Raw genomic sequence first — 26003 nt, forward strand, 5'->3', positions numbered from 1 at the left:
ATAGCATGACCAACATCAGGTGAAAACCCCTGCAGAATTGCTCAGTAGACCCTGTTTAACTAAAGAGTAACATTGAGCATGTGCAGTAGTGTTCAACTACAACTTGTTAATTTTTGCCAACACAAATGCTTTAGTTCGGCCAACTTTCAACAAGAAACTTAATAATGTTAGTTAAGGCAACTAGTTTGCTATAGTTTATGGTGCAATTTTATATTTCTTTCTTAGCTGACTTAAAAATCACCTTAAGGAGAACAATTTTAAATTTATTTTTTTACAGTTCAGAAAGGGGTCGTCCCCAAACTGTTCCCACAAAGTTGGGAGCATGAAATTGTCCAGAATCCCTTGCTCTGCTGAAGCATTAAGAATTCTTTCACTGGACCTAAGGGGCGGAGTCCAACTCCTGAAAAACAACCCCACATCATAATCATAATCCCCCCTCCACCAAACTTTACACTCAGCTCATTGCAGTCAGACAAGTACTGATCTCCTGGAAACTGCAAAAAACCTACTCTCGTCCATTGGATTGCCAGGTAGAGAAGTGTGATGGGTTATTACTTATGGGTTATTACACTGGCTTATGGCATCATTATAAGGTGGTATGTATGCTGTGTAATGCATTATGAATATGTGTTAACAAGTGCTACTTTATAATGTGTTTTGTATCCCCCTATAAATACTAATGGGTTATTACATGGCTTATGGCATCGGTATAAGGTGGTATGTATGCTGTGTAGTGCATTATGAATATGTGTTAGCAAGAGTTGCTACTTTATAATATGTTATGTATACCCCTGTTAGTACTTATAGGTTATTACACTGGCTAATGGCATCATTATAAGGTGGTATGTGTGCTATGTAATGCATTATGTATATGTGTAAGCACGTGTTGCTACTTTATATCATGCTTTGTATGCCCCTATAAGTACTTAGGGGTTATTACACTAGCGTATGGCATTGTTATAAGGTATTATGTATGCTCTGTAATGCATTATGAATATATATATATATTAGGAAGTGTTGCTAATTTATAATGTGGTATGTATGCCCCTATAAATACTTATGGGTTATTGGGTTATTACAGTGGCTTATGGTGTCATTAGAAGATGGTATGTATGCTGTGTAATGCATTATGAATATGCGTTGGCAAGTGTTGCTACTTTATAACTTATGTATGCCCCTATAAGTACTTATGGGTTATTACACTGGCTTATGGCATTATTATAAGGTGGTATGTATGCTATGTAATGCATTATGAATATATATTAGCAAGTGTTGCTACTTTATAATGTGGTATGTATGCCCCTGTAAGTACTAATGGGTTATTACACTGGCTTATGGCGTCATTATAAGGTGGTATGTATGCTACATAATGCATTATGAATATGTGTTAGGAAGTGTTACCGATATTTCTTCTTAAGAACTGTTGGTAGTTAAGGCTTGTTCTTTTTTCCCTTCTCTTGCAAAGTTGGTTTTCTTAAGAGGTGTGTGTGTGTGTGTGTGTGTGCAGGCATGCGGAATATTAGAAATCAGGACAGGCACTCTCTCATTTGTCACGATAAAAACCGGGGAATGCAGTAAGCCAGAAAAAGTTATTATGCAAAAATGCACTGGCAATAAATCTCAGCTCAGAGTACTGTGTGTGTGTGTGTGTGTGTGTATGTGTGTGTGTATCTGTATGTGTTTATATCCACGTTAATCTGCACGGCTGCATCTGCTAATGTGTTGCAGTGTGTGCCCTGTTTCGGTGCCAATATGCTCTGTACCCGCTGCTGTGGGAGGGTTTGCTCAGACTGCGGCGGCGATGGGCCCGAATGCCGAGTGTGGTGCCGTACATGTGAGCGGCGCTGACTGGCTCCAGCAGACGAGCTGCTGACAGACCCGAAGTGTTTCTCCTCACTCACACTCGTCTCAGCTTAGATAGACTCGGCTCAGTCCAGCTCTTTATAACTCCATCTACCTTGTGCAGTGTACCACTTCCTCTGGCTGCAGAATAGCCTTACAGTTTGATGCTCCCACCACCATGTTTAACAGCTGCACCTTGCAGTTTGTGACAGGCCTGTGCTTTAGGACAGGGGTTCTCAACTTTTTCACCCTAGGGGTTTCCTTTTTATAATGAAAACCTGAGAATTAAGGCTAGGGCAATAGCTTAAAAGACAATGTCTATTTCTGTTCAGTCACAGAAAGTGTGGGTTTTTGGGTCAGCTCTCTCTCTCAGATCTGTAAACAAATATTTTCACCTTATAGTTTTATGACTTAAAGGCCTCATTCCATTGTTTTTTCATTCATTTTAAAATGTTTAGTTGTGATCTCTAGTAGAAATGAATGAATGCCATATCAGCCATTTTTTTGTGAAAAAAAAGTGCTCTTGTGTTTTTATTTAGACCTGTTTTAGATCACTGAATTAATGGTCTCTGAAGAAAGACAGGATTTGGCTCTTGCTCATAAATATTCATACATGCAAACATATCGCCTTTGATTGGCTAACAGCACTGCAGCAGAGAACGCCTACCTGCCCCACCCACAGTCAGTTTTACAGCTCTAGCAGCCAAGCAAATGTTGTTAAACCATGCTTCCCTAGTATATATTTAAGGTCTCTGTAAAGAGCAGAATCAACCAGAGATCCTATTTTAACCTATACTTACTTATACAAGATAGCTAACAACAACTAGCTGCTGTAAACAGAAGCTAGCAACTCATTGTTTTTAGTAGGATGCATGGTGCAGGAAATGTAAGAACGTAAGGAAGTCATAAGGGAGTTTTTCCTTTCCACTGTGTCACCACAATAATTGGCATCACTGTGGTGCTGCTCATAAGAGATCTCTGAACCTTTTTTTTCTGTAAAGCTGCTTTGCGACAACTTTTAATAAAATTAAATCGAATAATCATAATCATAATGATTTAAACTTTTGCTTGCCATGCATCACTCAAGAATCAGCACAGGGTTCTTCAGATGTAATTGAACTACATAAAAAGCATAAAAACATACAGTGGACAGTAATATGTACGTGTAAAGACTATATATACATATTAAATTAAGATAATAACACTAACAGTACAATATGGTATACAGTGATATAAATAAATCTTTAAACTGTGCTCGACAGCGCCTCCCAGTGCTCGTATAGCAGTGTAATTTCCTGTGACTCGGCTGTGGGTACTGCAGTCTGAGCTACAGCAGGAGGTTGTGGGTCTCGCGGCGCTCTTCAGATGGAGAACCGAGCCATTCACTGAAATGTTTAGTTGTTCTTGCTCGCTGGTTGATGGCCACACTGAGACTGTGTGTGTGTTTATATGGAGTGTATGGGGTGTCAGTAAGTGTGAACAGGTGGTTGTGGGTAATTCCTGGAGACGTGCTAATTCAATAAGACTGCAGCCCCGACCAGGGACAACCCGATCCCGAACAGAACTAGAGAGAGAGAGAGAGAGGGAGAGAGACTGTGAGAGAGTGGGAGAGACAGAGAGATAGAGATGTGAGAGAAAGAGGGAGAAAGAGAGAGAATGAGAGAGAGAGAAGAGGGTGTTTGAGGAGTACTCTCTCTGTCTTTTAATTCCCATAGGGACACACACACACACACTTGAGAGCTGTGAAGTGTGCGGTTCTGCCTGTATTCTCTCTCTAATTGGACGAGTGCTGCACTGGGAGAGAGAAAGGAATATCACTTTCTACCCAAACACTCACAATCTGACTATTCTCTCTCTCTCTAAATATATACATTTATATAGTGGTGTAAATCCTTCCTCTTAGGGTGTTTTCACAGCAGCACTATTTGGTCCGGTTAAAACGAACTCTGCTCCGTTTGTAACTTTAGTGCGGTTCGATTGAGCAGGTGTGAAAACAGTAATCGCACTCGGGTGCGGATCAAAAGAACCGGACCGAGACCAGCTAGAGGAGGTGGTCTCGGTCCGGTACCAAAATAACTCTGCAGCGGTTCGCTTTGGTGAGAACGTATTCCGGTCTCGATCTGATCCAGCTATGAAATATAGTCCATTTATTTGAAATTATAAAGCAAGCACAGTTTAAACTGATATATTAGCCAGATAACGCGAATTACCACAGCTGTGAACAAACGCTGTGTCCATGCGCGCGCGGTCGTGCTGCGTTCACTGCTCACGTCCGCGTAACTCTGTTTACTATGTTTACATCTGCGCTGCACGTAGAAACACTGTGTTTAAAAGCGCAACGTTTCAGCGTTCAGTGTAAAAACACATATATGCGCTGGAACACAGAATCTTCTCGCTATATTTACTTTTTTTGTATATGTATATTCGCCAGACCACGCTCTGACCAATCACAGGACACAGCCTGCTTGCGTGTTTATTGGTGCGCATTTTGGTGCGTTTACATTTATGCCTGTGTGAAACCAGACTGAACAGAGGGAGAAAGTAAACGCTCCAAGTAAACGAACTCATCAACTGATTCGGACCAGAGAAACGAACTACAGGTGTGAAAACGTCCTTAGAATTAAGATTTTAACAGTACATGCATAAAGGTTAAATATAAGAATCAGTGTTAGATTACATTTATGTTGGTATTAATCACAATATGTTAAAATAAATATTGATGCTGGTACTTATCTGTGTGTTGGAAGAGAGACTGTTGTGTCTCTTCATTACACAATTTCAAAATTGTGTAATTGTGTAGTGGATCTTTGTAAACTATTTACACACGCCTCTCTGACAGGTTATGTACAGCTTTGGAAAAAAACAAGAGATCACTTAAAAATGATGAGTTTCTTTGATTTTACTAAATTGAAAACCTATGGAATATAATCAAGATCAAGATGGATGATCACAAGCCATCAAACCAAGCTGAACTGCTTGATTTTTTGCACCAGGAGTGGCAAAAAGCTATCCAAAAGCAGTGTGTAAGACTGGTGGAGGAGAACATTCCAATATGCATGAAAACTGTGATTTAAAAACCAGGGTTATTCCACCAAATATTGATGTTTGGACTCTTATAACGTTATGAACATAAACTTGTTTTCTTTGCGTTATTTGAGATCTGAAAGCTCTGCATCTTTTTTGTTAGTTTCTGCAAATAAATTCTGAGGCTGTTTCAGCACCATGGGCAGCACCAGGGTCCCAGTCTGCTGTATGATAATGAGGTTGTGGAGCTGTGCTTTTTTATAGATGTTATTAATAAAAAAATATCAGCCACTGACTGATATATGACTGGGAAGAGAGAGACGTTTTCTCTCTCTCTCTCTCTCTCCCTCTTTCCCTCACTCTCTCTTTCTCACTCTCTCTTACTCCCTCCCTCACTCTCTCTTTCTCTTTCTTGCTCTGTCAAGTCAAGTAGTTTTATTGTCAATTTCTCACACTCTCTTACTTTCTCTCTTTTTTGCTCTCTATCACTCTCTCTCTCTAGCCTTTCACTCTCTCCTTATTCTCTCACTATCACCCTCTTACTCACTCACCTACTCCTCCCCACCTCTCTCTCTCTTTTGTCTTTCTCTTTCTCGCTCTCTCTATCACGCTCTCTCTCTCACTTTCTCTCTGTTCCCCCTCTCTTTCTCTTTCTCACTCTCTCACTTTCTTTTTTTTTTTTTTTCTTTTTTTTTTTTTTCTCTGTCTCCTTCACCTTTTACTCTCTATTTCACTCTTTTCCTCACTCTCTCTTACTCTCTCTTTCACTCTTTTCCTTACTCTCTCTTTCTCACTCTCTCGCTTTCACTCTTTTTCTCTCTCTCTCTTTCTCACTCTTTCTCGCTCTCTCTCACTTTCTCTCTCTTTTTTGCTCTCTCCCCCTGTCTTTCTCTTTCTCACACTTTTTCTCTCGCTCTCTCTCACACTCTTTTTCTTGCTTTCTCTCTCTCCCCCTCTCATTCTCTCTTTCACTCTTTTTCTCACTCTCTTTCTTTTTTGTCTCTTTGTCTTTCTCTCTATCTCTGTCACTCACTCACTCCCCCCTCTCGCTCGGTGGAGAGGTGGGCGGGATTAGGCAGGAGGAAGTGGTGGTTCTGTGGTGGTGTTTGAAGTTTCTGAGCGTCAGTAATCCAGAGAATTTCTCTTCTCTCCATCACGTTCCTTCGTTCCTCCACCATCACACAGTGTTTACCCCTCGCTGCAGTTGTCTGAGTAACACAAGCTTTTATTTAACTACCAATGGGCCAATTTGTCTCTTAACGTTGGCACTACGCCATTTCATCGTGGATCACATGCAGCACAGTACCAGAGGTGCTGTCCCAATTATTGCAGTATTTACCGATGGAGAGAGAGAGAGAGCATTTGTAGAGTAAATATATTTACAGTTCTAAGAAACAATTAAATATTTGCAATTACTTGGATGTCTGCACTATGTAATTAGTAATTGCTATATACAGGGGTTGGACAACAAAACTGAAACACTTGATTTTAGACCACAATCATTTATTGTCCTATCGGACAGTTCTAGCAGGAAAACTCTAGAAACAAAGTGCAGCAAGAAAGATTTAATCCCAATAAACACGTATGACAATTAGTAATAGTGAATATAGTGTATATAGAGTCTTTGGCGAAAGCCCCGTCGAAGCCCAGGTCCGCAGCGTCTGGAACCTCGCAGATCCTGCCGTACTTGTATGGCGGGGGCGGAGCCTATCCCCAAAATTATAAAAAGATATAATTACCCACAGGAGGATCCTTTACCTGGTTCACGTATTCTGGAAGGAAAACAGTTATAAACAAGCTTGAATAAGGCGTTCAAGATTAAAGTGTTATTTGCTGAGTACGTGTGTATTACAGTAGTTGCGCTCATGTTTTGATAGCATACATTTATTAGGTTCGTTGTATACAAAGTACTTGTATACACTGCTTGAGGCTATTTTAGAAGCGTATGATAAGCGTAACGTTGACGTGATCAGCATGAGAAAGCACTGCCGACTAACCCTGCGTTCACACTGGAACGCGACGAGTCGCTTGTGTCGCCCAGCGTTTGTCGCTTGTGGGCGTGTCAAGCTCAACGCCCGCGTTTATCATGGTCCAGCCTCCGACAAGAAAAAAGGCACAAAAAAGGAATCACTTGGCCACTTTATTCTCCAGCTATAACTCCCAAACTTGCTGGACTCTTGTGCGTTTCTGTGATTTAACTGCGCTAGAAACGCAGCCGTTCCCACAGACTGATGTGGGTCCACCCCGTTCAACAGAAAGAACCGGGAAAGAAACTAGAAATTCAGAGAGCAGGAGCTTGAGGACGTCGAACCGCCTTGTTTGTGATTGGTCCAAAGAAAAGCTAGGAGCCAATCGGGTTAGAATGTCGCTTCACCGCGTCATAACTCATTTGCATAAAGTTGAGAAAAATTCATCTCCGTGTCGCTTGTCGCTCTGTCGCTTTGTCGCTTGTCGCCTCTCGCGTGTCGCGGCGACAAATCGCGCCCTGCCATAGGAAATGAATGGTCGCCTGTCGCTTTGTCGCTTTCCAGTGTGAACGCAGGGTAACAATACATTAAGCCTTTGAGGGGCACAACTTTTGGACGCCGTCGTTGCAAAATGCGGACTACGAGTCCAAAGGGAATAAGAGCGGGCACGGCCCGCTGTGCAGCAAAACGCGGACTACGAGTCCAAAGGGTATAAGAGCGGGCACGGCCCGCTGTGCAGAAAAAACTCAGACTATGAGTCTATGAGCATAGGAACGGGCACGGCCCGTGTTGATATCTAGGAGCATAAGGAGTAGGATATTTGAGCGAGCGCGAGCTGTCGTGGCAGTACGTTATAACAGTATATTCATTTGACGTCTGTATAAAAATCTTACAACCGCCTCCAGTTGTTTGCAATTAAATAGATATATTAAATAGATATATAAATAAATAGATATATATGTACATAAATTACTTACTCAAACATCAGGTATCCCGAACAAGATGGGTGAGGGTATAAGAGCGAGCACGGCTCGCGACTGCAGCAGCGCGGACTACGAGTCCAGTGGGTATTTAGAGCGGGCACTGCCCGCGATCGCAGCAGCGCGGACTACGAGTCCAGTGGTTATTAAAGCGGGCACGGCCCGCGATCGCAGCAGCGCGGACTACGAGTCCAGTGGTTATTAGAGCGGGCACGGCCCGCGATCGCTGCAGCGCGGACTACGAGTCCAGGTTAATAGAGCGGGCACGGCCCGCGATCGCAGCAGCGCGGACTACGAGTCCAGTGGTTATTAGAGCGGGCACGGCCCGCGATCGCAGCAGCGCGGACTACGAGTCCAGTGGTTATTAGAGCGGGCACGGCCCGCGATCGCAGCAGCGCGGACTACGAGTCCAGGTTAATAGAGCGGGCACGGCCCGCGATCGCTGCAGCGCGGACTACGAGTCCAGTGGTTATTAGAGCGGGCACGGCCCGCGATCGCAGCAGCGCGGACTACGAGTCCAGTGGTTATTAGAGCGGGCACGGCCCGCGATCGCAGCAGCGCGGACTACGAGTCCAGGTTAATAGAGCGGGCACGCGGGCAACGCGAACTGCGAGTACGGTAGCGCATTAGAGCGGGCACGCCCGAGACAATAAACAACGCGAACTGCGAGTACGGTAAAGCATTAGAGCTGGCACGGCCCGAGATAATAAACCACGCGGACTGCGAGCCAGTAAAGCATTAGAGCGGGCACGGCCCGAGATTATAAACGATGCGGACTACGAGTATAGCAAACCATTAAAGCGGGCACGGCCCGAGATAAGAAGCCGCGCAGACTGCGAGCCATTAAAGCATTACAGAGCGGGCACGGCCCGAGATTATGAACAACGCGAACTGAGAGTACAGTAAAGCATTAGAGCGGGCACAGCCCGAGATAATAAACGATGCGGACTGCGCGTACAGTAACCAGCAGAGCGGGCACGGCCCGAGATAATAAACAACGCGGACTGCGAGTACAGTAAACCATTAGAGCGGGCGCGGCCCGAGATAATAAACAACGCGGACTGCGAGTACAGTAAACCATTAGAGCGGGCACGGCCCGAGATAATAAACAACGCGGACTGCGAGTACAGTAAACCATTAGAGCGGGCGCGGCCCGAGATAATAAACAACGCGGACTGCGAGTACAGTAAACCATTAGAGCGGGCACGGCCCGAGATAAGAAACAACGCGGGCTGCGAGTACAGCAAAGCATTAGCGCGGGCACGGCCCGAGATAAGAAACAACGCGGGCTGCGAGTACAGCAAAGCATTAGAGCGGGCGCGGCCCGAGATAATAAACAACGCGGACTGCGAGTACAGTAAACCATTAGAGCGGGCACGGCCCGAGATAAGAAACAACGCGGGCTGCGAGTACAGCAAAGCATTAGAGCGGGCACGGCCCGAGATAAGAAACAACGCGGGCTGCGAGTACAGCAAAGCATTAGAGCGGGCACGGCCCGAGGTAAACAACGCGGACAGCGAGTCATTAAAGCATTAGAGCGGGCACGGCCCGAGGTAAACAACGCGGACAGCGAGTCATTAAAGCATTAAAGCGGGCACGGCCCGAGATAATAGGCAGCGCAGAAAGCGAGACATTAAAGCAGTAAGTAGAGCAGGCACGGCCCGAGACAATAAGCAGCACGGAAGCGAGTACAGAAAAGCAATTGAACGGGTACGGTCCGAGATAAGAAGCAGCGCAATAGGCACTTGCGACGAGCAAAGCAGCTGCATAACAATGCTTTATAACAAAAAACGTATTACAACCAATTATGAAATTTACAAAATAGCGCCACTTCGACAAAATAACTTAAAACAAATGAAACAGTCAATACAAATCACCCAAAACGAAAAAGTATTAAAGCAGCTCCATAACAAAAAAATGCCACAATACAAATATCAAATACAGTGCTTCTAAATTAATGTGTAAAACACAAAGGTATATAAAATGGAGAAAACTGCACCCATAATAGAGCCGGTTCCAATAGGTGACTTCGAAGAGTCGGCTCCTGAGCCGGATCGATCGCGAACGACACATCAATAACATTCAGCAACAGTAAAGCCCAAGACCGATAAACGAACCATAGGAGCGTCGCGAGAATGAGATCACAACGAACGAGGATTAACCAAGTACACTAAGTTTATTTATCATCGATCAAATTAGGTTTTGGTGCTGCATGAACGAAACACTTTGCAAGCAGTGCCTGAAGGGTCAGCTCCACTGAGGCGTGGGCGTGTGTGTGTGGACAGTAGGAAGGGAGCAGGCTATCAGCGCCACATTGCTGGTTCAATAAAAAACCCAAGTTAATTTCGAGCACTAAACGTAAGCAACACAAGCAGGCGTGCGGAGCAGCAGAAACGTAAAAAACGGAGCTAAAACTATCGGGTGCCAGCAGGAGCGGGTTTAAAAACAGCCATCCAACCCAGACTTCTCGAGCGAAGCGTACAAACTCAGCCACAGGCACCGGACAGAGCCGTGGAAAACGCAAAAACACCAAGCAACTATCCGAACACCGCAGAGAAAAGCCTCAGCACTAGACCAGAATGCCGCAGAATCGACACTGAGCCGAAACAACCAGCACGATTCAGCACACGGCTGCGAGCCGAGACAAAGCATCGGAGCAGCAAGCCTCGAAGGCAAGCGCGACACGGTCACGTGATCCAGCAAAACAGGAACCCAGACCGCCAACAGCAAACACAGCGAGGTTCCAACCAAAACGCCAGCGACAGAACAGAGAGCAATACAAACCAACATGGAGCCTACGAGCAGGAAATCGAGCAAACTACGAACGAGCAGCCACGCAGACGGGCGAAAACGGCAAACTGAGAGCAGGCAATGACAAATGGCAGAAACACCATGAAGCCACGCGGCAACGACCTGCGCCCGAAAACGTATGTCAGCGTCTGCAAGCAGGGGAGAACAGGTATGAGGGAGGTCTTTTAAGGACAGGTGGGAGTTGGTGATTGGCTGAGAAAAGTGGCGTGATTTCGAGTTTCCCGCTAGAACCTACGAGGAGCTTTCAGTTCTGGTGGAAACAGAAGAGTTGAGGTGCACATTGAATTCTGCCGTGATTTAGGCAGCCGTGGTTTTATGTGTTTTGGATACAATCCGGGTTAGCACCCGAACATCCCTTTCAGACAGCTTCCTCTTGAGTCCACAGTTAATCCTGTTGGATGTGGTTGGTCCTTCTTGGTGGCATGCTGACAATACCCTGGATACCGTGGCTCTTGATACATCACAAAGACTTGCTGTCTTGGTCACAGATGCACCAGCAAGACGTGCACCAACAATTTGTCCTCTTTTGAACTCTGGTATGTCACCCATAATGTTGTGTGCAATGTTTTGAGCAAAACTGTGCTCTTACCCTGCTAATTGAACCTTCACACTCTGCTCTTACTGGTGCAATGTGCAATTAATGAAGATTGGCCATAAGGCTGCTCCAATTTAGCCATGAAACCTCCCACACTAAAATGACAGGTGTTTCAGTTTCATTGTCCAATCCCTGTAGATCATAATTACACACTTTTTCTTCTCACCTTCACCTTCTCTTCCTATCCTCCACCTTTTCCTTCTCTATCCTTCATGTTATGAACATCAGTCAGTAACAGATGCTGTAAATAATGTAGTAGTGATTTGATGGTGTGATGTGTGTGTACAGTATTTTTCTGCAGTATCTGTATAGTCAGTATATATGTGCTGGTTTAGGATGGTGGGCAGCAGCATGGCACGCTGTGTGCTGAACTGCATAATAAAAAACCCTATTCTGCTGCTAATGTAGGACATTCAAGATTAATACTGTAATTTACCTTACTGGCCTCATAGTGTCACGACCAGATCACATGATCTATACCGGTGATATTTTATGTAACAACCATTGTCTTAAGCTATTCAGGTCACTTACAGTTACTTGCATTTGTTTAGCTATGTTTATAAGGAACATGGTACCAAATCCAGATTCAAACCCCCTGATGAGCAAAAATGACAACAGCAGCTGGATTACTTCCAGAGAGCACAGAGAAAAACTCAGAACCAGAACTCTGAAACAGAACCAGGTTCTATATTCTGTACTATTTTCCACATTCTCTTCCACCTTCTCTTTCACAACTCTACCTTCTTTCATGCACCTACACCGTCTTTTCCTTTCTTTTACTTTCTCTCCTCCACATCTCAGCCTTCTCCCCCACACCTCCACCTTCTCTTCACACCTCCACCTTCTCCATCTTCTGACGTTAGAGTTGCAGGATGAGAAAATCATTCATAACTGCTTAATTTTGCAATGAATGTATGAGGAGCAACAGACTTCTAGTAGCTAGAGCTGGATGGTTTTGACAAAATTGTTTTATACGATTAATCAATATTAATTAATATTACTTAATATGCCACAGCCAGGCTACAGTAGTCTATAAGTAAGTCTATAAGTACTGTATAAATCTGTAAGGCTGTTTTACTCTAGGCAGTCTGAGGCTGTTTCAGCACCATGGGCAGCACCACAGTCCTGGTCTGCTGTATGATAGTGCAGGCCATTGTGGAGCTGTGCTGTTTTAGAGACGTTACTAATGAAAATATCAGCCAACTGACTGAAATATGACTGGGAGTTCTTATGAAGTCATAAAAATTCTCGCCCTTCAAATAAAAAAGACCCAATCATCTTTTTGGTTACGTTGACAGTGGTGCAAGGCTAAGCGTTTTAGTGGGTAAGCCCCGCCCCCTTGCTAAGGAGATCTGCGTAAGTGAAGTAGCCAGAACAAACTGTAAAATCTATTTTTTTGTGAATTATTGGAGCCAAATTCTACAAACTGTTCATGATGTTTTTTTTTTATCACCCCGTTTGGATCATGGGTTTTTATTCTGCACCATCATCTCCAGTCTTCCTCTCATCCTGATCCGAGGCTCTCTCTCCAGGGATTAGAGACACAACGGGCAGTGGAATCCCAAAAAAACGGGGAAAAAAGCAAAGAAACAGACACACACACACACACACACCCTTCCCCCCATTGATAGAATCTCTGGAGAGGGGAGTGGATTAATGACCTCACTGGAGAGGACCCGAGCTCTCCAAATCACCAGCCCAGCACACAGCGCCTGTCATTACTACGAATAGTGTGTGTGTGTGTGTGTGTGTGTGTGTGTTTGGGTGTAGTGCAGACGTGTGAACGTTTTCTGTAGGAGCCAGGCCTGTCCCAATGTCTATTTTGGTTTGGAAAATATATTGTCCCAAAAATAATTACGTTAATCTTATACGCAAAAAATTATTGCCATTTAAGACCATTTTATGTTATTATAATATATTAATTATATACTGATAATCTACTGATAATATATTGATATCATATCAGCATAATAATCAGTCCTCTCTCTGTGTGTTTTATCTGTTAGTAAATAGAATAGTTTTATTCACACTGGTATTCCCTCCCTCTTTAATTCATTTAAAACCATTTATGTTACTAAAATACACTAATAATATATTAATAATATACTGATAATATATTTATATCATACCAGCATAATAATCAGTCCTCTCTGTGTGTATTATCTGATTAACAGAATAGTTTTATTCACACTGGTATTTCCTCCCTGTTTGAGGCGCGAGACATTATGAAATCGTTACGGAGTGTAAAGCAGCGTCCCGCAGCACACCTGTCTCCGAGCGCCGGCCCTCCCTCTGTTCCTGTGACAATATTTAACAGAGACTGTGGCGTCCCACCGGAGACTAGCCCCTCCCCCCCGCCGTCCGCCCCCCTGCTGCCGCCGCCGTGGTGCTGTTACAGTGGCTGAGCAGGAAAGGCCCAGGCTTCAGTGGGCCTGTTCTCCCCAACTACAACTAACATATGGAGAGAAAAACCAGCTGGGACTGACTGACTGTCGACTGGCACAGATCCACTTCCACTTCCCTTTGTTTAATTTCCTCTTCTCTTCCTGCTTTTTCCTTTCTGTACTCACTTCCCATTTTGTTATTGCTACTTTTTAATGTATTGTTTTTAATGTCCTTTCCCATTTTTCCATTTCCTTTCTTGTTGTCCTGTCCATTTTTGTCTCTGCTTATCATGTCCTTTGATGTTTTCCCGTCCTATTCTGTCCTTTCCTCTAGTGTCCTCCTCTTGCCCTGCCCTGTATTTATGCCCTTCCTTATCCTTACCTGCTATTATTGCCGTGCCATTCCCTGTCCTTTCATTTCCTGTCCTTTGCTGTTCTGGTCTGTCTATTTCTTTCTTTTTCCTTTCCTTTTTTTTCTTTCCTGTTCTGTGGTTCTCTTTCCTATTCTTTCTATTTGTGTCCTGTCCTTTCCTTCTTCTATTGTTTATTTCTCTTTTAATGTCCTTCATTACTTTAGGCATACTCACACCCAGGGCCATTTCAAGGCATTTGGGGGCCTCAAGCAAAATGGACTATACTGTAGGTTATTCACATTGTTACATCATAGGTTATTCCTACCCCCCCTTTGGTGCACTCTAAAAACAGAGGTACGATATGAGTACTTTTTTGTACTCAAAGGTACACTCTTCATAATTGTACCCTTAAAGGTACAATATTGGTCTTTACAGGGAGGAGATATGTTCCCTCTGAAGTACGAAGTCTTTCCTAACAGCAGGAAGTACAGATTTGTCATATTTATCTAGCCAAAAGGTACATTTAGTATTCTGTATCACTGTACTAATAAACAATATATATTTAAATTGCAATTTTTTTAGTTGAAATCCAGACAATTTTGGATCATCATGTTCTTGACACACATTCAATTAAAGAGAATGTTTATAATCTTTACTGGCACAAAAAACATGGGTACAAAAAAAGTACTTTTTTGTGCCTCAATATAAGGAACAGCCCCAGCGAGTACAAATCTGTACTTACTTTTCTTAGTGTGTGGATAGATTATCACAGAAGAATAGCAGCTAGCATAGCAGAAAACTACATCACCTTTGTCAAAACTTAAGCTAAGTACATTAGGCTATTGCAGTGTTCAGTGGAACAGACATGCTTTTTTCTGCTCATATAACATATATTACAGTGTGTAGACATATTATAATCCCGTTCGAAGAAAGCTGCACTGACTGTTCTAGTTCATTACTAGCATTGACTGCCTAGCATGGCGGAGCAGAATTCAGGCATGCGCAGATACAGATAACAAATATACTTTATTAATAAAAGTTTCAGGCAAAAGGATGGTAAAACACAAAACGGTCAACAATGCCAAACAGCAGTAACTTAGAGATATCATACCAGGGTAGGTAAATAGTCCAGAGGTCATACACAGCAAAGCAATATCAGAGGGAGATTGGGCAAAAATCAAGGTTAAAAACGAGAGATAAACACAACAGGCAATAGAAAACACGCTGTATGAGGATAGAATAATCAATGAGCCCCTTTTATGGGGCTAGTACTCAGGTGATCTACTTCCTGCAATTGTCATGTGCTGTGTCAAGTGATCGGGAATGAGTGTAGTATCTGTGTGTGGTGCATACTAGGCAATGTAGTCCGCTGACTGCAGATTGCAGGCAGAGCTGAATGTGGGAGAGATAGGAGTGCTTTTAGAACCAGGCGTGACCCTGCCAGGCAGGCAACTAACATAAACATTACCCATATATGTTGTTGCCAGCCTACCTGCTGCTATATTACACTGTTTGCACACACAGGCCTAATTTACGTGGTAAACTATCACTTGTACAATTTTTTCTCTTCTTTTTCTTCCTTTCCATTACGGAAAGAAAATATATGTCCCAATATATTACCTGTCAATATATGTTATTATTTAATTTCACAAGAATGTACTGGTAAATTGGAAAGATTTAACAAGTTAATTTTTCATGGATACAGTATGTGTTACTGATTAATATGTGACTGAATATATCAGATATTAGATTAAAAAAAATATTGAAAATATAAAGACTAATATGTTACTTGTGGGTGTGACAATAAAGTTGTTCATTCATAATATATGGTGTTACAGTATATAGTAATTAATATATTACAATATATTAAAAAATACATAAGGAATTGCTGCTTTTCATATATTGTATATATGGAATTGTAATAAATAAAATATATATTTATGTATGTTAATATATTTAGTTAAGAGCAGTTTGAAGATTTTGTCTTTATTGCAATACATGTTTTTATATTTACCAATAGACATACATGGTCCATGCATATATTGCTCTATATTAAACAATATATGTACTTTTTCCACATACAAAAAAAGTATTATTTCATATATTGCACTATATTTTCCAATATATTGTCATATATTATTGTTTTATAAGGGTTGGCTACTGTCAGTAACTTGTGGGAGGCGCCCCCTTGAGGGGGATTCTGATAATCGTGACACTGTACTTTCCTGCATTGACCGTCACAGAATTTAAAGAGGGGTTCTCACAGTTTGGCGTGACATTTAATTCGTAACCTGTCGTTGTCTGGGGGCCCAGGCCAGCTTGGGGCCATAGGCAATTGATTGGTTTGCTTGCCTTGTTGCAATGGCCACGCTCACATCTCATTTAAATATGGTCTCTTGTGGATCAATTTCTTGTTCTGCTTTCTCTTGTGTTGCAGCCAAAAAAGCTGCAGACGGCTCGGTCATCCCCAACGGTTACTGTGACTTCTGCCTGGGAGGCTCCAAGAAGACCGGCTGCCCGGAGGACCTCATCTCCTGTGCGGACTGCGGCCGATCAGGTGCAGAATAATCTCACATCAGTAGCTGAAGGGTTCTGTCAGTATGAAGTGCTGCACATGTCTAAAACATGTGTTTTGGTTCCTGTAGGCCACCCGTCCTGCCTGCAGTTCACAGTCAACATGACGGCGGCGGTGAGAACCTACCGCTGGCAGTGCATCGAGTGCAAGTCCTGCAGCCTCTGTGGCACCTCTGAGAACGACGTTAGTACTGTTCACTTCAGAAAGCTCTTTAGGTCTACAAATGGTCCAGCAGTCTAAAGTGCTGCCACTACGATCAGGAAATGACTGGTTTCAAATCCCGGTCATACAGCTTGCCATTAGCTGCCAGATCCCTGAGAGAGCACAATTGGCCTTGCTCTCTCTGGGTGGGTAGATGGCGCTCTTTCCCCACATCACTCCAAAGGGTGAGGTCGCTCAGGACAAGGCGTCTATGAGCTGATGTATCAGATCCGAGTCGCTGCGCTTTCCTCCGAGAGCACTGTGATACTACTCTGTAATGCTGCATCAGCAGCAGTTGGAAAAAAGGCGATGGCTGACTTCACATGTATCGGAGGAGGCATATGCTAGTTTTCACCCTCCTGGTGTTGGGGCATTACTAGTGATAGGGGGAGTCCTATTGAGTGGGGAGAAAATGGGATAAAAATGGAAAAAAGAAAGCTCTTTAGGACGGGTGATTGCTGAATTATCACTGAAGGATTCCTGATACCTCACAAACCTCAACCAGTATCTATCTTGTTTAATATCTGTACCTGTCAGTGACTCTAATGCCACTGGTGTGAAAAGTATTGAGACTGAAAGATAGTGTAGCAACTAGCTACAGCTAATAAGAGTGTAAGACACTGGGTAATACAACCATATATTTTTCAGCCAATACTTATAGACCTTTTGAAAGAAAAATAAATTGTCTCATCGCATATGCTTTTCTGTATTTTTTTATGCTAAGAGCAGACAGATTCATTGTGGGTTCCCCGGGTAAAATATATAATACACTCTAAAATCTAATTCTGATGGTCATTAGCCAATACTTAAAAAAATACCCTGTTGTTAGTTCATAAAATAAGTTTATATGAATTTGGCTGGATTTTATTTTGAAGGCTTTAATAGCAAGTTACTGTGTTTTGTGTTGCTGAGTGCATACAGACTATGCTGTCTGAGTCCAGCTGGTCATATCTGCATTACTGCAATACTTATATGACTGACAATAAGACGGATAAGTAATAGTCATGAATTTTCAGTAGCTAACTTACATTAACAAAAAATTTATTGTTGTGCACATTATGTTACTCGGATTTATGTAAATAGATTTTTGTGCAACTAAAAAATGAAATGATCTGTTGACGGAGACAGTTATTAAGTTCATGCTATTTAAAAATTCTTTCTACTTTAACTGAAAACCTAATTCACCATACTTTTTTGGATCAATGTAATTCAACAAGAAGTTGAAACAACTCAGAAAGTCTATTGCAAACCGTTGGGTAGATTGTTTTTTGTTATTGACCCAAGGCTTTATTTTTAGAGTGAAGGTATAAGGTATAATTCAAATTACAAGACAAGTTGTGTAGTGTGAACACCAGAGGTCATCAGTTCTGGTCACAGAAGGTCAGAGTTCCTAGCTAATTTACACCTACACCAACTAAATGTAATGAAATGTGGAGAATTAGACATGTCCGAGAGGAGAAATCACACCATAGTGTGTTTGACCTCAGGAAATGAGTGAATGACACTCTGGCCTACACAGTCAGTATTTATCTATTAATTTCTATGGTTTGTTTTTCCTGCAGGATCAACTTTTATTCTGTGATGATTGTGACCGAGGGTACCATATGTACTGTCTCAGCCCACCAATGGCAGAACCTCCAGAAGGTATGATTTTTATTGATATGTTAATTCAATAAATAGTCAGTTAACTTATTTGTTGAAAGGAGGGAATATTTACACCACACACCTCCAGATTTACTAAACAATTATTAATTACATGTAAACCAATTGTTACCATTGCGTCACCATTTTTACACATTTCTCACACTAAATACACTGATATGATAAATGTAGTGGGACAGAAACTAGTATTGTGTTCCATGGTAAAAAGAACTGCACAGACCTTTGGAAATATTTGTAGGGACAAGACAAAATAGGGCAGGAAAGGACAGGAGAGGAGAGGGTAGGACACAGAATGACAGGAAGTACAGGAATAGCCAGGACAGAAAAGAGAAGGACTGGGTAGGAAAGAAAAGAGCAGGACTGAATAGGACAGCAACAAGGTACATACAGTACATACAAGAAAAGGACAGGAAAGAGAAAGACAAAGACTGGTTAAGAATGAAGACATGAAAGTGAAAGAAAGAAAAGTGCAGGACAGAATATGTCATGGAAAAGATAGACAGGAAGAAAATTGCCAGTAAATAAAAATCATAAAAGAAAAGAGCAAGAAAATCGAAAAAACAAAGAAATAGGACAGTAAAAAAGGGAAGGACAGGAACAAGTAAGACAGGAATGGAGCGGGCCCTACCTTGGTTACAGACAAGGCTTTGAAATAGACGAAAGTCAAGACTGCTGACTTTATAGAAAAGGGCAAGACAGAACAGGTCAGGAAAAAAGGACAGGACAGAAGAGATAAAGACAGGAAACAAAAGAAAAGGACAGAACTCTACCTCGGCTACAGCCTAGGCTTTGGAACACAGCGTATGACAAAATTCATGAATGCTGACCTTATCTGTGAAGGGGAGAAAGACAGGATACAACAGGGCAGGAAGTACAGGAATAGCCAACACAGGACAGAAAGGAAAAAGACAGGACAGAAAAAGAAAATGGCAGGACTGAATAGGAAAGACAGGAAAGATTAAGACAGGACAGGTTAAAAAAAGACATAAAAGAAAGGGTCAGGGCAGTACAGAAAATTCAGAAAAGAAAGGAGCAAGACAATAGGACAACAAAGGACATAAAAAGAAATGACAAGGAAAGAGCAAGACAGGAAAGGAAAAAGAAAGACAGAAAAGATAGCACCCTTCCTTTGATTCAGCGAAACAGGAAATAGAAAGGCAGGAATTGAAAGGGGAAAAGAAAGGAGGAGGATTGGACAGGAAAGAAAATGGCAGGACTGAATAGGAAAGCAAAGGAAATAAAGACAAGGGAAAGGACAGGAAAGCAAGACAGGACAGGTTAAGAAAGAAAGACAGAAAGGAAAGGGAAGGCAGGGAAGAACATGCCAGGGAAAAGACAAAAAAGATAGGAAAGCACAAAACAGTAAAGAAAAGTCAGAAACGTAAAGAGCAAAAAAATAGGAGAGCAGAGCGGGACAAAACAGGTCAGGAAAAAAAGGACAGGACAGGAAAGGTAAAGACCGAAAAGAAAAGAAGGACAAGACTCTACCTCGGTTGTAGCCTAGGCTTTGGAACAACCTTATCTGGGAAGGGAAGGTGGACAGGATACAACAAGGCAGAGGGACAAGGAAGTGAAAGACAGCCTGTGACAAAAATCACGAATGCTGAGCTTATCTGAGGCGAGTGAGGCCTGCAGACTTCACCATTTGGAGTCTTAGACACGGCCTTGTGATGCTTTCCAGAACTACACACTATAAATTATATCAGCTATATTTGAGTAGGTGGTTGATTTGCAAATAGCACCAGGTGTTGCGTTTCCTTCAAAAATGTATATAATTCGAATGATAGAGGTTTGTTTAGAGCAGGGTTCTCATCTTACTCATCTTACCTGGGGACTGCTGGAGGTAGAGTCTGAGTAAGGCTGGGCCACAACGATTCACTCTACATGTGCACTAGCACTTTTCTTTAATGCATTCTGCCTTGCCAGATCTCTCGGCTTGCCGTATGGGTGTGTCCGTGACATTTTTTTTATTCAAATGAAGCAACAGATTTAGTCAATCGTATGTTTAAGATTTAGAATTTTTAATCAACCTCACTGTAATCTATAGTTCTATTAATCCATATTCCGGCATTTTCAGCTTCTCTTCTGTGGTTGGAAGGTGCCTGTTCTGTGTTTGTGAGGCTTGTATGTGTGTGGCGTCGCAGCCTGCTGTCCCCTGATTTGCTGGACGCAGCTGCTGAACATCTCAACGCAACCCAGCATGCGCCACGTCATGCATCGGCTTTTTCCATTGAAATGAATAGGATGGGTCGAGGCTTAAGTGCTAGTGGACATGTACCATGACAGAGAGTGCAGGTGGCCAGAATTGCCTTCTGTGGGCTGCAATTGGCCCGCGGGTTTGAGACCCCTGGTGGGGCTGCAACTAATGATTATTATGGTAGTCGACTAATCTGATGATTATTTTTTCGAATAGTCGATTAGTCAACGATTATTTCTGACTTTCATGTCCTCTAAAAATCTCTAAAAACAGTAGAAACAGCTGAACATGAGGTTCAAAAGGCATTTGAATATCTAGATTTTGTTTAAACGTGGGAAGTACTAAATTTAATAAGTAAATATGTAATCTGATTATATCGACTAATCGTTGCAGCCCTAGTTTATTAGAATTTTATTCATCACAAGTATGGAACTGATTAGACCATAATGTATATATTTTTATTTTACAGTACTGTGTTTCGTACTACCAAACACTGCGGAAAAACTAATCTTATTAAATTAAATTCTCCTTTAGAATTTTACACTGCATGCACTGTAATAACGCAAGACCACTTGGCAAAGAAATGCCCCACTTCCTTCAGGTGTTACCATGGTGGCCTTTGTTTTGCAGGGAGCTGGAGCTGCCACCTGTGTCTCCGACAGCTGAAGGAAAAAGCGTCTGCCTACATCACGCTAACCTAATCCCTGTGCCCTCTTGCTATGCCCACCCTGCCTCCACCTCTGCCACCATGAGCCCACCAACACCAACCTGGCAGATCCAAAGAACCCCCAACCCAATCCCAAACACATTAACACACAGACTGCTCCATCTCCTGACCATCCAGTTCACGGCAAGATCAAGTTGCCCCTCATCTTGCACGTTCGTCTACCTACTGACTCTGAAGAGCGCATCTTTCGCTCTCGCACGATCGCCAGGCCTTGAATGGCCTCCTGCCACATCTCCTCGATCTCCAGCCTCTCTGGATCTCTCCACATCTTTACGAACTGTGGAGCCTCTTCGTTGGCTATGTGAGTTTATTCGGCAGTGCTTGGCCTCGCTCCCTGAGTTAATGTTTTGGCTTGAGAGGGTACTCGAACAGGAAGAGACCCTAAGTATCCCATTGAAAAGTGCAGGACCCGCTGATGAGGAAACACCATATGGTCTCCCCGTTCTCATAAGCAGCCCTCGTTCGCCATGCTCTACTGCAGCGGGATTTTTTTTTAAACAATCTTTGCAGCCAACATGCCAACCAATCACGCCACCCAGTCTCTGCAGCTCACTGTGAGGAAGCTAGACACCAGCAAGCAGCACTAATGTACAGTATCTCCAAAAAGTAAGTGCACTCCTCATATTTCTGCAAATACTTTACTATATCTTTTGATGGGAAAGACTATAAAATTGACACGGATATAATTTAGAGTAGTCATTGCACAGCTTGTATAGCAGTATAGATTTACTGTCACAAACATTAATGTCTAAATATCTGCAACACAAGTGAACACACCACAGTAAACGTAGAAATTGTACCCAATTTTGTCGTTTGTCCCTCAATTGTGTCATGACACTCTTTTACAAGAGTTACAAGGTTCAAGATGTGAATGGGCCCCCATGGCACCTCATGGCAAAGAACTCTCTAAGGACATGAGAAATAGAACTGTTGCTCTCTATAAAGATAGCCTAGGCTGTAAGAAGATTGCTAACACCCTGAAACTGAGATATGTCACTATGGCCATTTCATACAGCAGTTTTCTAGCACAGGTTCTGCTCAGAACAGGCCTCATCAGTGTCCACCAAAGAAGTTGAGTCCATGTGTTCAGCATAATATCTGGAGGTGGGAGGTCATTATGCTGTGCTCAGACCACACACTGTCACACACTGCATCCACTCTGTCTGCATGGCACTGTCCTAGAAGGAGGCCTCTTCTGAGGCCGATACACAAGAAAGCCTGCAAACAGTTTGCTGAAGACAAGCAAGTCCAAGAGCATGCATTACTGCAACCATGTCCAGTGTTCTAATGAGATCCAAATAAACTTGTTTGGCTCAGATGGTGTCCAGCCTGTATGGCGGTGTCCTGGTTAGGAATACAATGCCTCATGATGTCAATCATGATGTTGGTAGCATCATGGTCTGGGGCTACATGAGTGCTGCCAGCAGAGCAGGATCCCCCTCCCTTTGGAAACTTGGACACACGGCAGTTTTCCAACACAATATTGACCCCAAACTCACCTCCAAGATGACAACTGCCTTGCAGAGGAAGTTGAAAGTAAAGGCGAATGACTGATCAAGTATATCTCCAGACCTAAACCCAATTAAGCAACTGTGGGGCATCCTCAAGCAGAAGGTGGAGGAGTGCAAAATGTCATTCACCAGCTCCATATACATAAAATATTGATACTCCTTTGATTTCCATGGGCACAGTTCACTGTGAGGTGTACTCACTTGTGTTGCAGATATTTAGACATGAATTTCTGTGAGTTTAATTAAATCTATACAGTAAACAGTACATCTATACTGATACATAAGCTGTACACTGACTACTCTAAATTATATCCAAGTTTCCCATGAAAATATATAATAAAATATTTGCAGAAATGTGAGGGGTGTACTCACATGTTGGAGACGCTGTATTTAGCAGCAAAATTGGTCTTATTCAGACTATAATTAGAGAAGAACTCATTAAAGTTGGTAGAGAAAAATGAGTCCATCTATAATTCAGCTTCCTTTTCGAGGTGTGACTCTGCTGCTTCGTGGAGTTTGACACATTGCCCTCAGCTGCAAGAAGCTCGTCAGACAACCCGAGACCCGCGAGGTCCATGAGACTCTGCAGTGCATTCTGGGATACTTATTTTTTCTTTTTCTTTGGGAGTCTATTTGTGAGGCTCTATCTAACTTTACCGTCTTTAACACAGAGGAACCTTGGCATCCTGAGGTTTTTTTCTGAACTTATACCCCTTTAAGCTGGAGGACTGTGGGACTGCGGAGGTCTGCTGCATGTCACCATTCAAAGCTTGGGTGGTTCTTTCTGTGCATCGAAGAAAAGAAAAGAAAAGAAAAACAAAACTTTCTAGCTTTCTACAAAAAAAGCTCCAACTGTACATTTTGACTGACCCCCACTCGTCCATTTCTTCTTAAAAAGCCAACGTAAGATTCTCTCTCTGTCCAGATGTGCTCGCCAGGGTGTATATTAATTAATGACTAACTTCTGGCCTTGTTTTAAAAACAGGGCATGTTTGATTCAATTCTTTTTATATGATCATTTTGGGTGCATGTTGTAAAATTTTAGATTGTTTTGAAATAAACCTTTTAAGAATGAGAGAAATAACAAAAAAAAAATGATGATGATGAAAGCACACTTAATTCGCAATAATGTGTTTGTAACCCTCTCGGGGGGGATGTTGCGTCTGTGTGTGTGTGTGTGTTAGTGTGTGTGTGTGTGCGCGCGAAACTTCCTGTGGAACTGGAACTGTGTAAGTGCTGGGCAGTGAACAGAACTAAATGGAAGGGAGGCGGGACTTTGGGGATGATTTGACCCACGCGTTTGCCCTTCGTTCTCTGTATCGTTTGCTTTTTGTATTATTCACATTTTCTTTCGCTCAACTGAAACGAAGCCGGTTCTGATTTTGTAACTCGTTCTGTTGAGCGATTTCTTTCCTGTAAGAATGCTGTGTGTGTTATGGGACTGTGTAATTCACAGTATTTTGCAGCCTGCTTCAAATAAATAAGAAAACGGGGAAAAAGCTGAAGAACCAGAAGATGATCAGTGAGGGTGCCAGCATGCTTTTGACCTTGTGCTGAGGTGAATACTTCAAACCCAAAGTCCATCTGTGGCCTACCTAAAGGACTGGTCAGAGAAACTTTTATCAGTTCACTTTTCTAACTGTTTGAGACTAAATTCAAAAATAGAAAGTTGTGTTTAAAACGTTTTTTTTTTTTCATTTTTTCTATTAGTATTAGTAGAGCAGTGAGGAAGAATTTTTCCTTTTTTATTTTCAAGTAATTTCTGCTCATCACATTTAGAAACTTAGTTAACATTATTAATATTAATTAGATTTCTGATTTTTTTCTTTTTTGCATGTAGTACCTTAAACAGGTTGGATTACACATCACAGAATGAATTGCATCAGATTTTTTGAAAAAGATTCCTTTTTCCTGAAATTCAAAACTACAAAATTTTACTGAATTGATACAAAAAAACATTTATTCTTCATTATACTGGGAAAAAGGGAAAGCTACTTTACTTTACATCCAAAGTTTTTTTGTTTTTTTTAGTCTGAAACAGTCAGAAAACTGAACTTGTAAACGTTACACTGCCCGGGACTGTCTGACTTTTCGTGTTCTTTCATTTCATCCCCATGAGCTTTAAATTGGGAGATACTTGCTGTACATAGACTGTCGCTCTGTCTGTTTCTGATTGGAACATCCATGTCATGTGACTTCCTGCAAGATGTTCTAATGCCTCACGCATTAAAATGTGCTAACCAAACTTTTTTTTCTGCTACTTAATTCTGTGTTCCTGGAATAAGAGAAATCACTCAACCTGTTTCTATTTTTTTATCTACAGAAACTGTTTTTAACAGTAGAAAAAGATAAAAGGTGATACAGGACCCCATCAGATGGAGAAAGTGAAGAAATTTCACTCACAGCAGAACACTTTTCTTCATTACCCTACAGATCCCCCTTTTTAGTATGTTTACAATGTTTTTTTGTACTATTTTGCACAGCCATGAGTGTGATTGGAACAGAGGCACTATGAGAACCCTTTTCAGATAAGAGAGAAGTTTTTGCATGTAGAAATGTCACAGGCTACAAAAAGAAGGTAGTGAATCCTCCAGGCTAAAATCACACTTTCAGCTCTGTACGCTGAGTTGAGCCATGTTCTCTGCACCAAGTTTAGGGATGTCCCAATCTGATTAGAAGAGTTGTTATATTAATTGTATTACTCACATACAGGTAACCTAGTAACGATGCAGCGCTTACAAACCAAATACAATCCAAATGCGATGTCATTATTCACCACTTGGGGCACTGGATCCCATAGGCACAGTGCAGAAACGGAATGTTTCCAGTAGGTGGCGCAGGCAAAGACGCGGACCACACAAATAAATAAGCCCAGCGATTCAAAAATAGGCATTATTACACACATTATCAGTCACCAATATCAGGTTAAGAATTGTTATTATTAAAATAAAAGCTTAAGTGTATATATTTCCAGTTCCAATATCGGGTATTTTAAGTTGAATGTAATCTTGTAATTCCGCAGGTCTCGTCAAAGTAAACAAAAATTTTACTCTTAAAACAAACAATTTCTTTCTGTCAAACGAGCGGTGGCTGGACTTTAATCTACACAGATTTCTCTCTTGAAAAACGTTTATTTGGGTGAGTAATGCGCTTCAGTTTATTTACTGTAAGCTT

The 26003-nt window shown here is 42.1% G+C and overlaps 1 protein-coding gene and 2 long non-coding RNA genes across 3 annotated transcripts in view; all 3 read left to right on the forward strand.

Moving 5' to 3' along the window:
* dpf1 (double PHD fingers 1) overlaps nucleotides 1-25829 on the forward strand; it is a 108478-nt gene extending 82649 nt beyond the window's left edge. Inside the window, 4 exon segments of the mRNA XM_049467158.1 lie at nucleotides 16394-16513; nucleotides 16602-16714; nucleotides 18295-18376; nucleotides 21222-25829. Coding sequence (XP_049323115.1) covers nucleotides 16394-16513; nucleotides 16602-16714; nucleotides 18295-18376; nucleotides 21222-21292 — 386 coding nt within the window. The 3' untranslated portion in view covers nucleotides 21293-25829.
* Nucleotides 7959-8398, forward strand: LOC125782611 (uncharacterized). Its single transcript, XR_007425331.1, has 3 exons — nucleotides 7959-8063; nucleotides 8117-8226; nucleotides 8280-8398. It is a non-coding gene; the product is annotated as an uncharacterized LOC125782611 (long non-coding RNA).
* Nucleotides 8450-9666, forward strand: LOC125782610 (uncharacterized). The gene is made up of 2 exons (XR_007425330.1): nucleotides 8450-9366; nucleotides 9420-9666. It is a non-coding gene; the product is annotated as an uncharacterized LOC125782610 (long non-coding RNA).
* Nucleotides 25830-26003: the final 174 nt, after the last annotated feature.

The sequence above is a fragment of the Astyanax mexicanus genome, chromosome 18 (assembly GCF_023375975.1).
Source record: "Astyanax mexicanus isolate ESR-SI-001 chromosome 18, AstMex3_surface, whole genome shotgun sequence".
NCBI classification, from domain to species: domain Eukaryota; kingdom Metazoa; phylum Chordata; class Actinopteri; order Characiformes; family Acestrorhamphidae; genus Astyanax; species Astyanax mexicanus.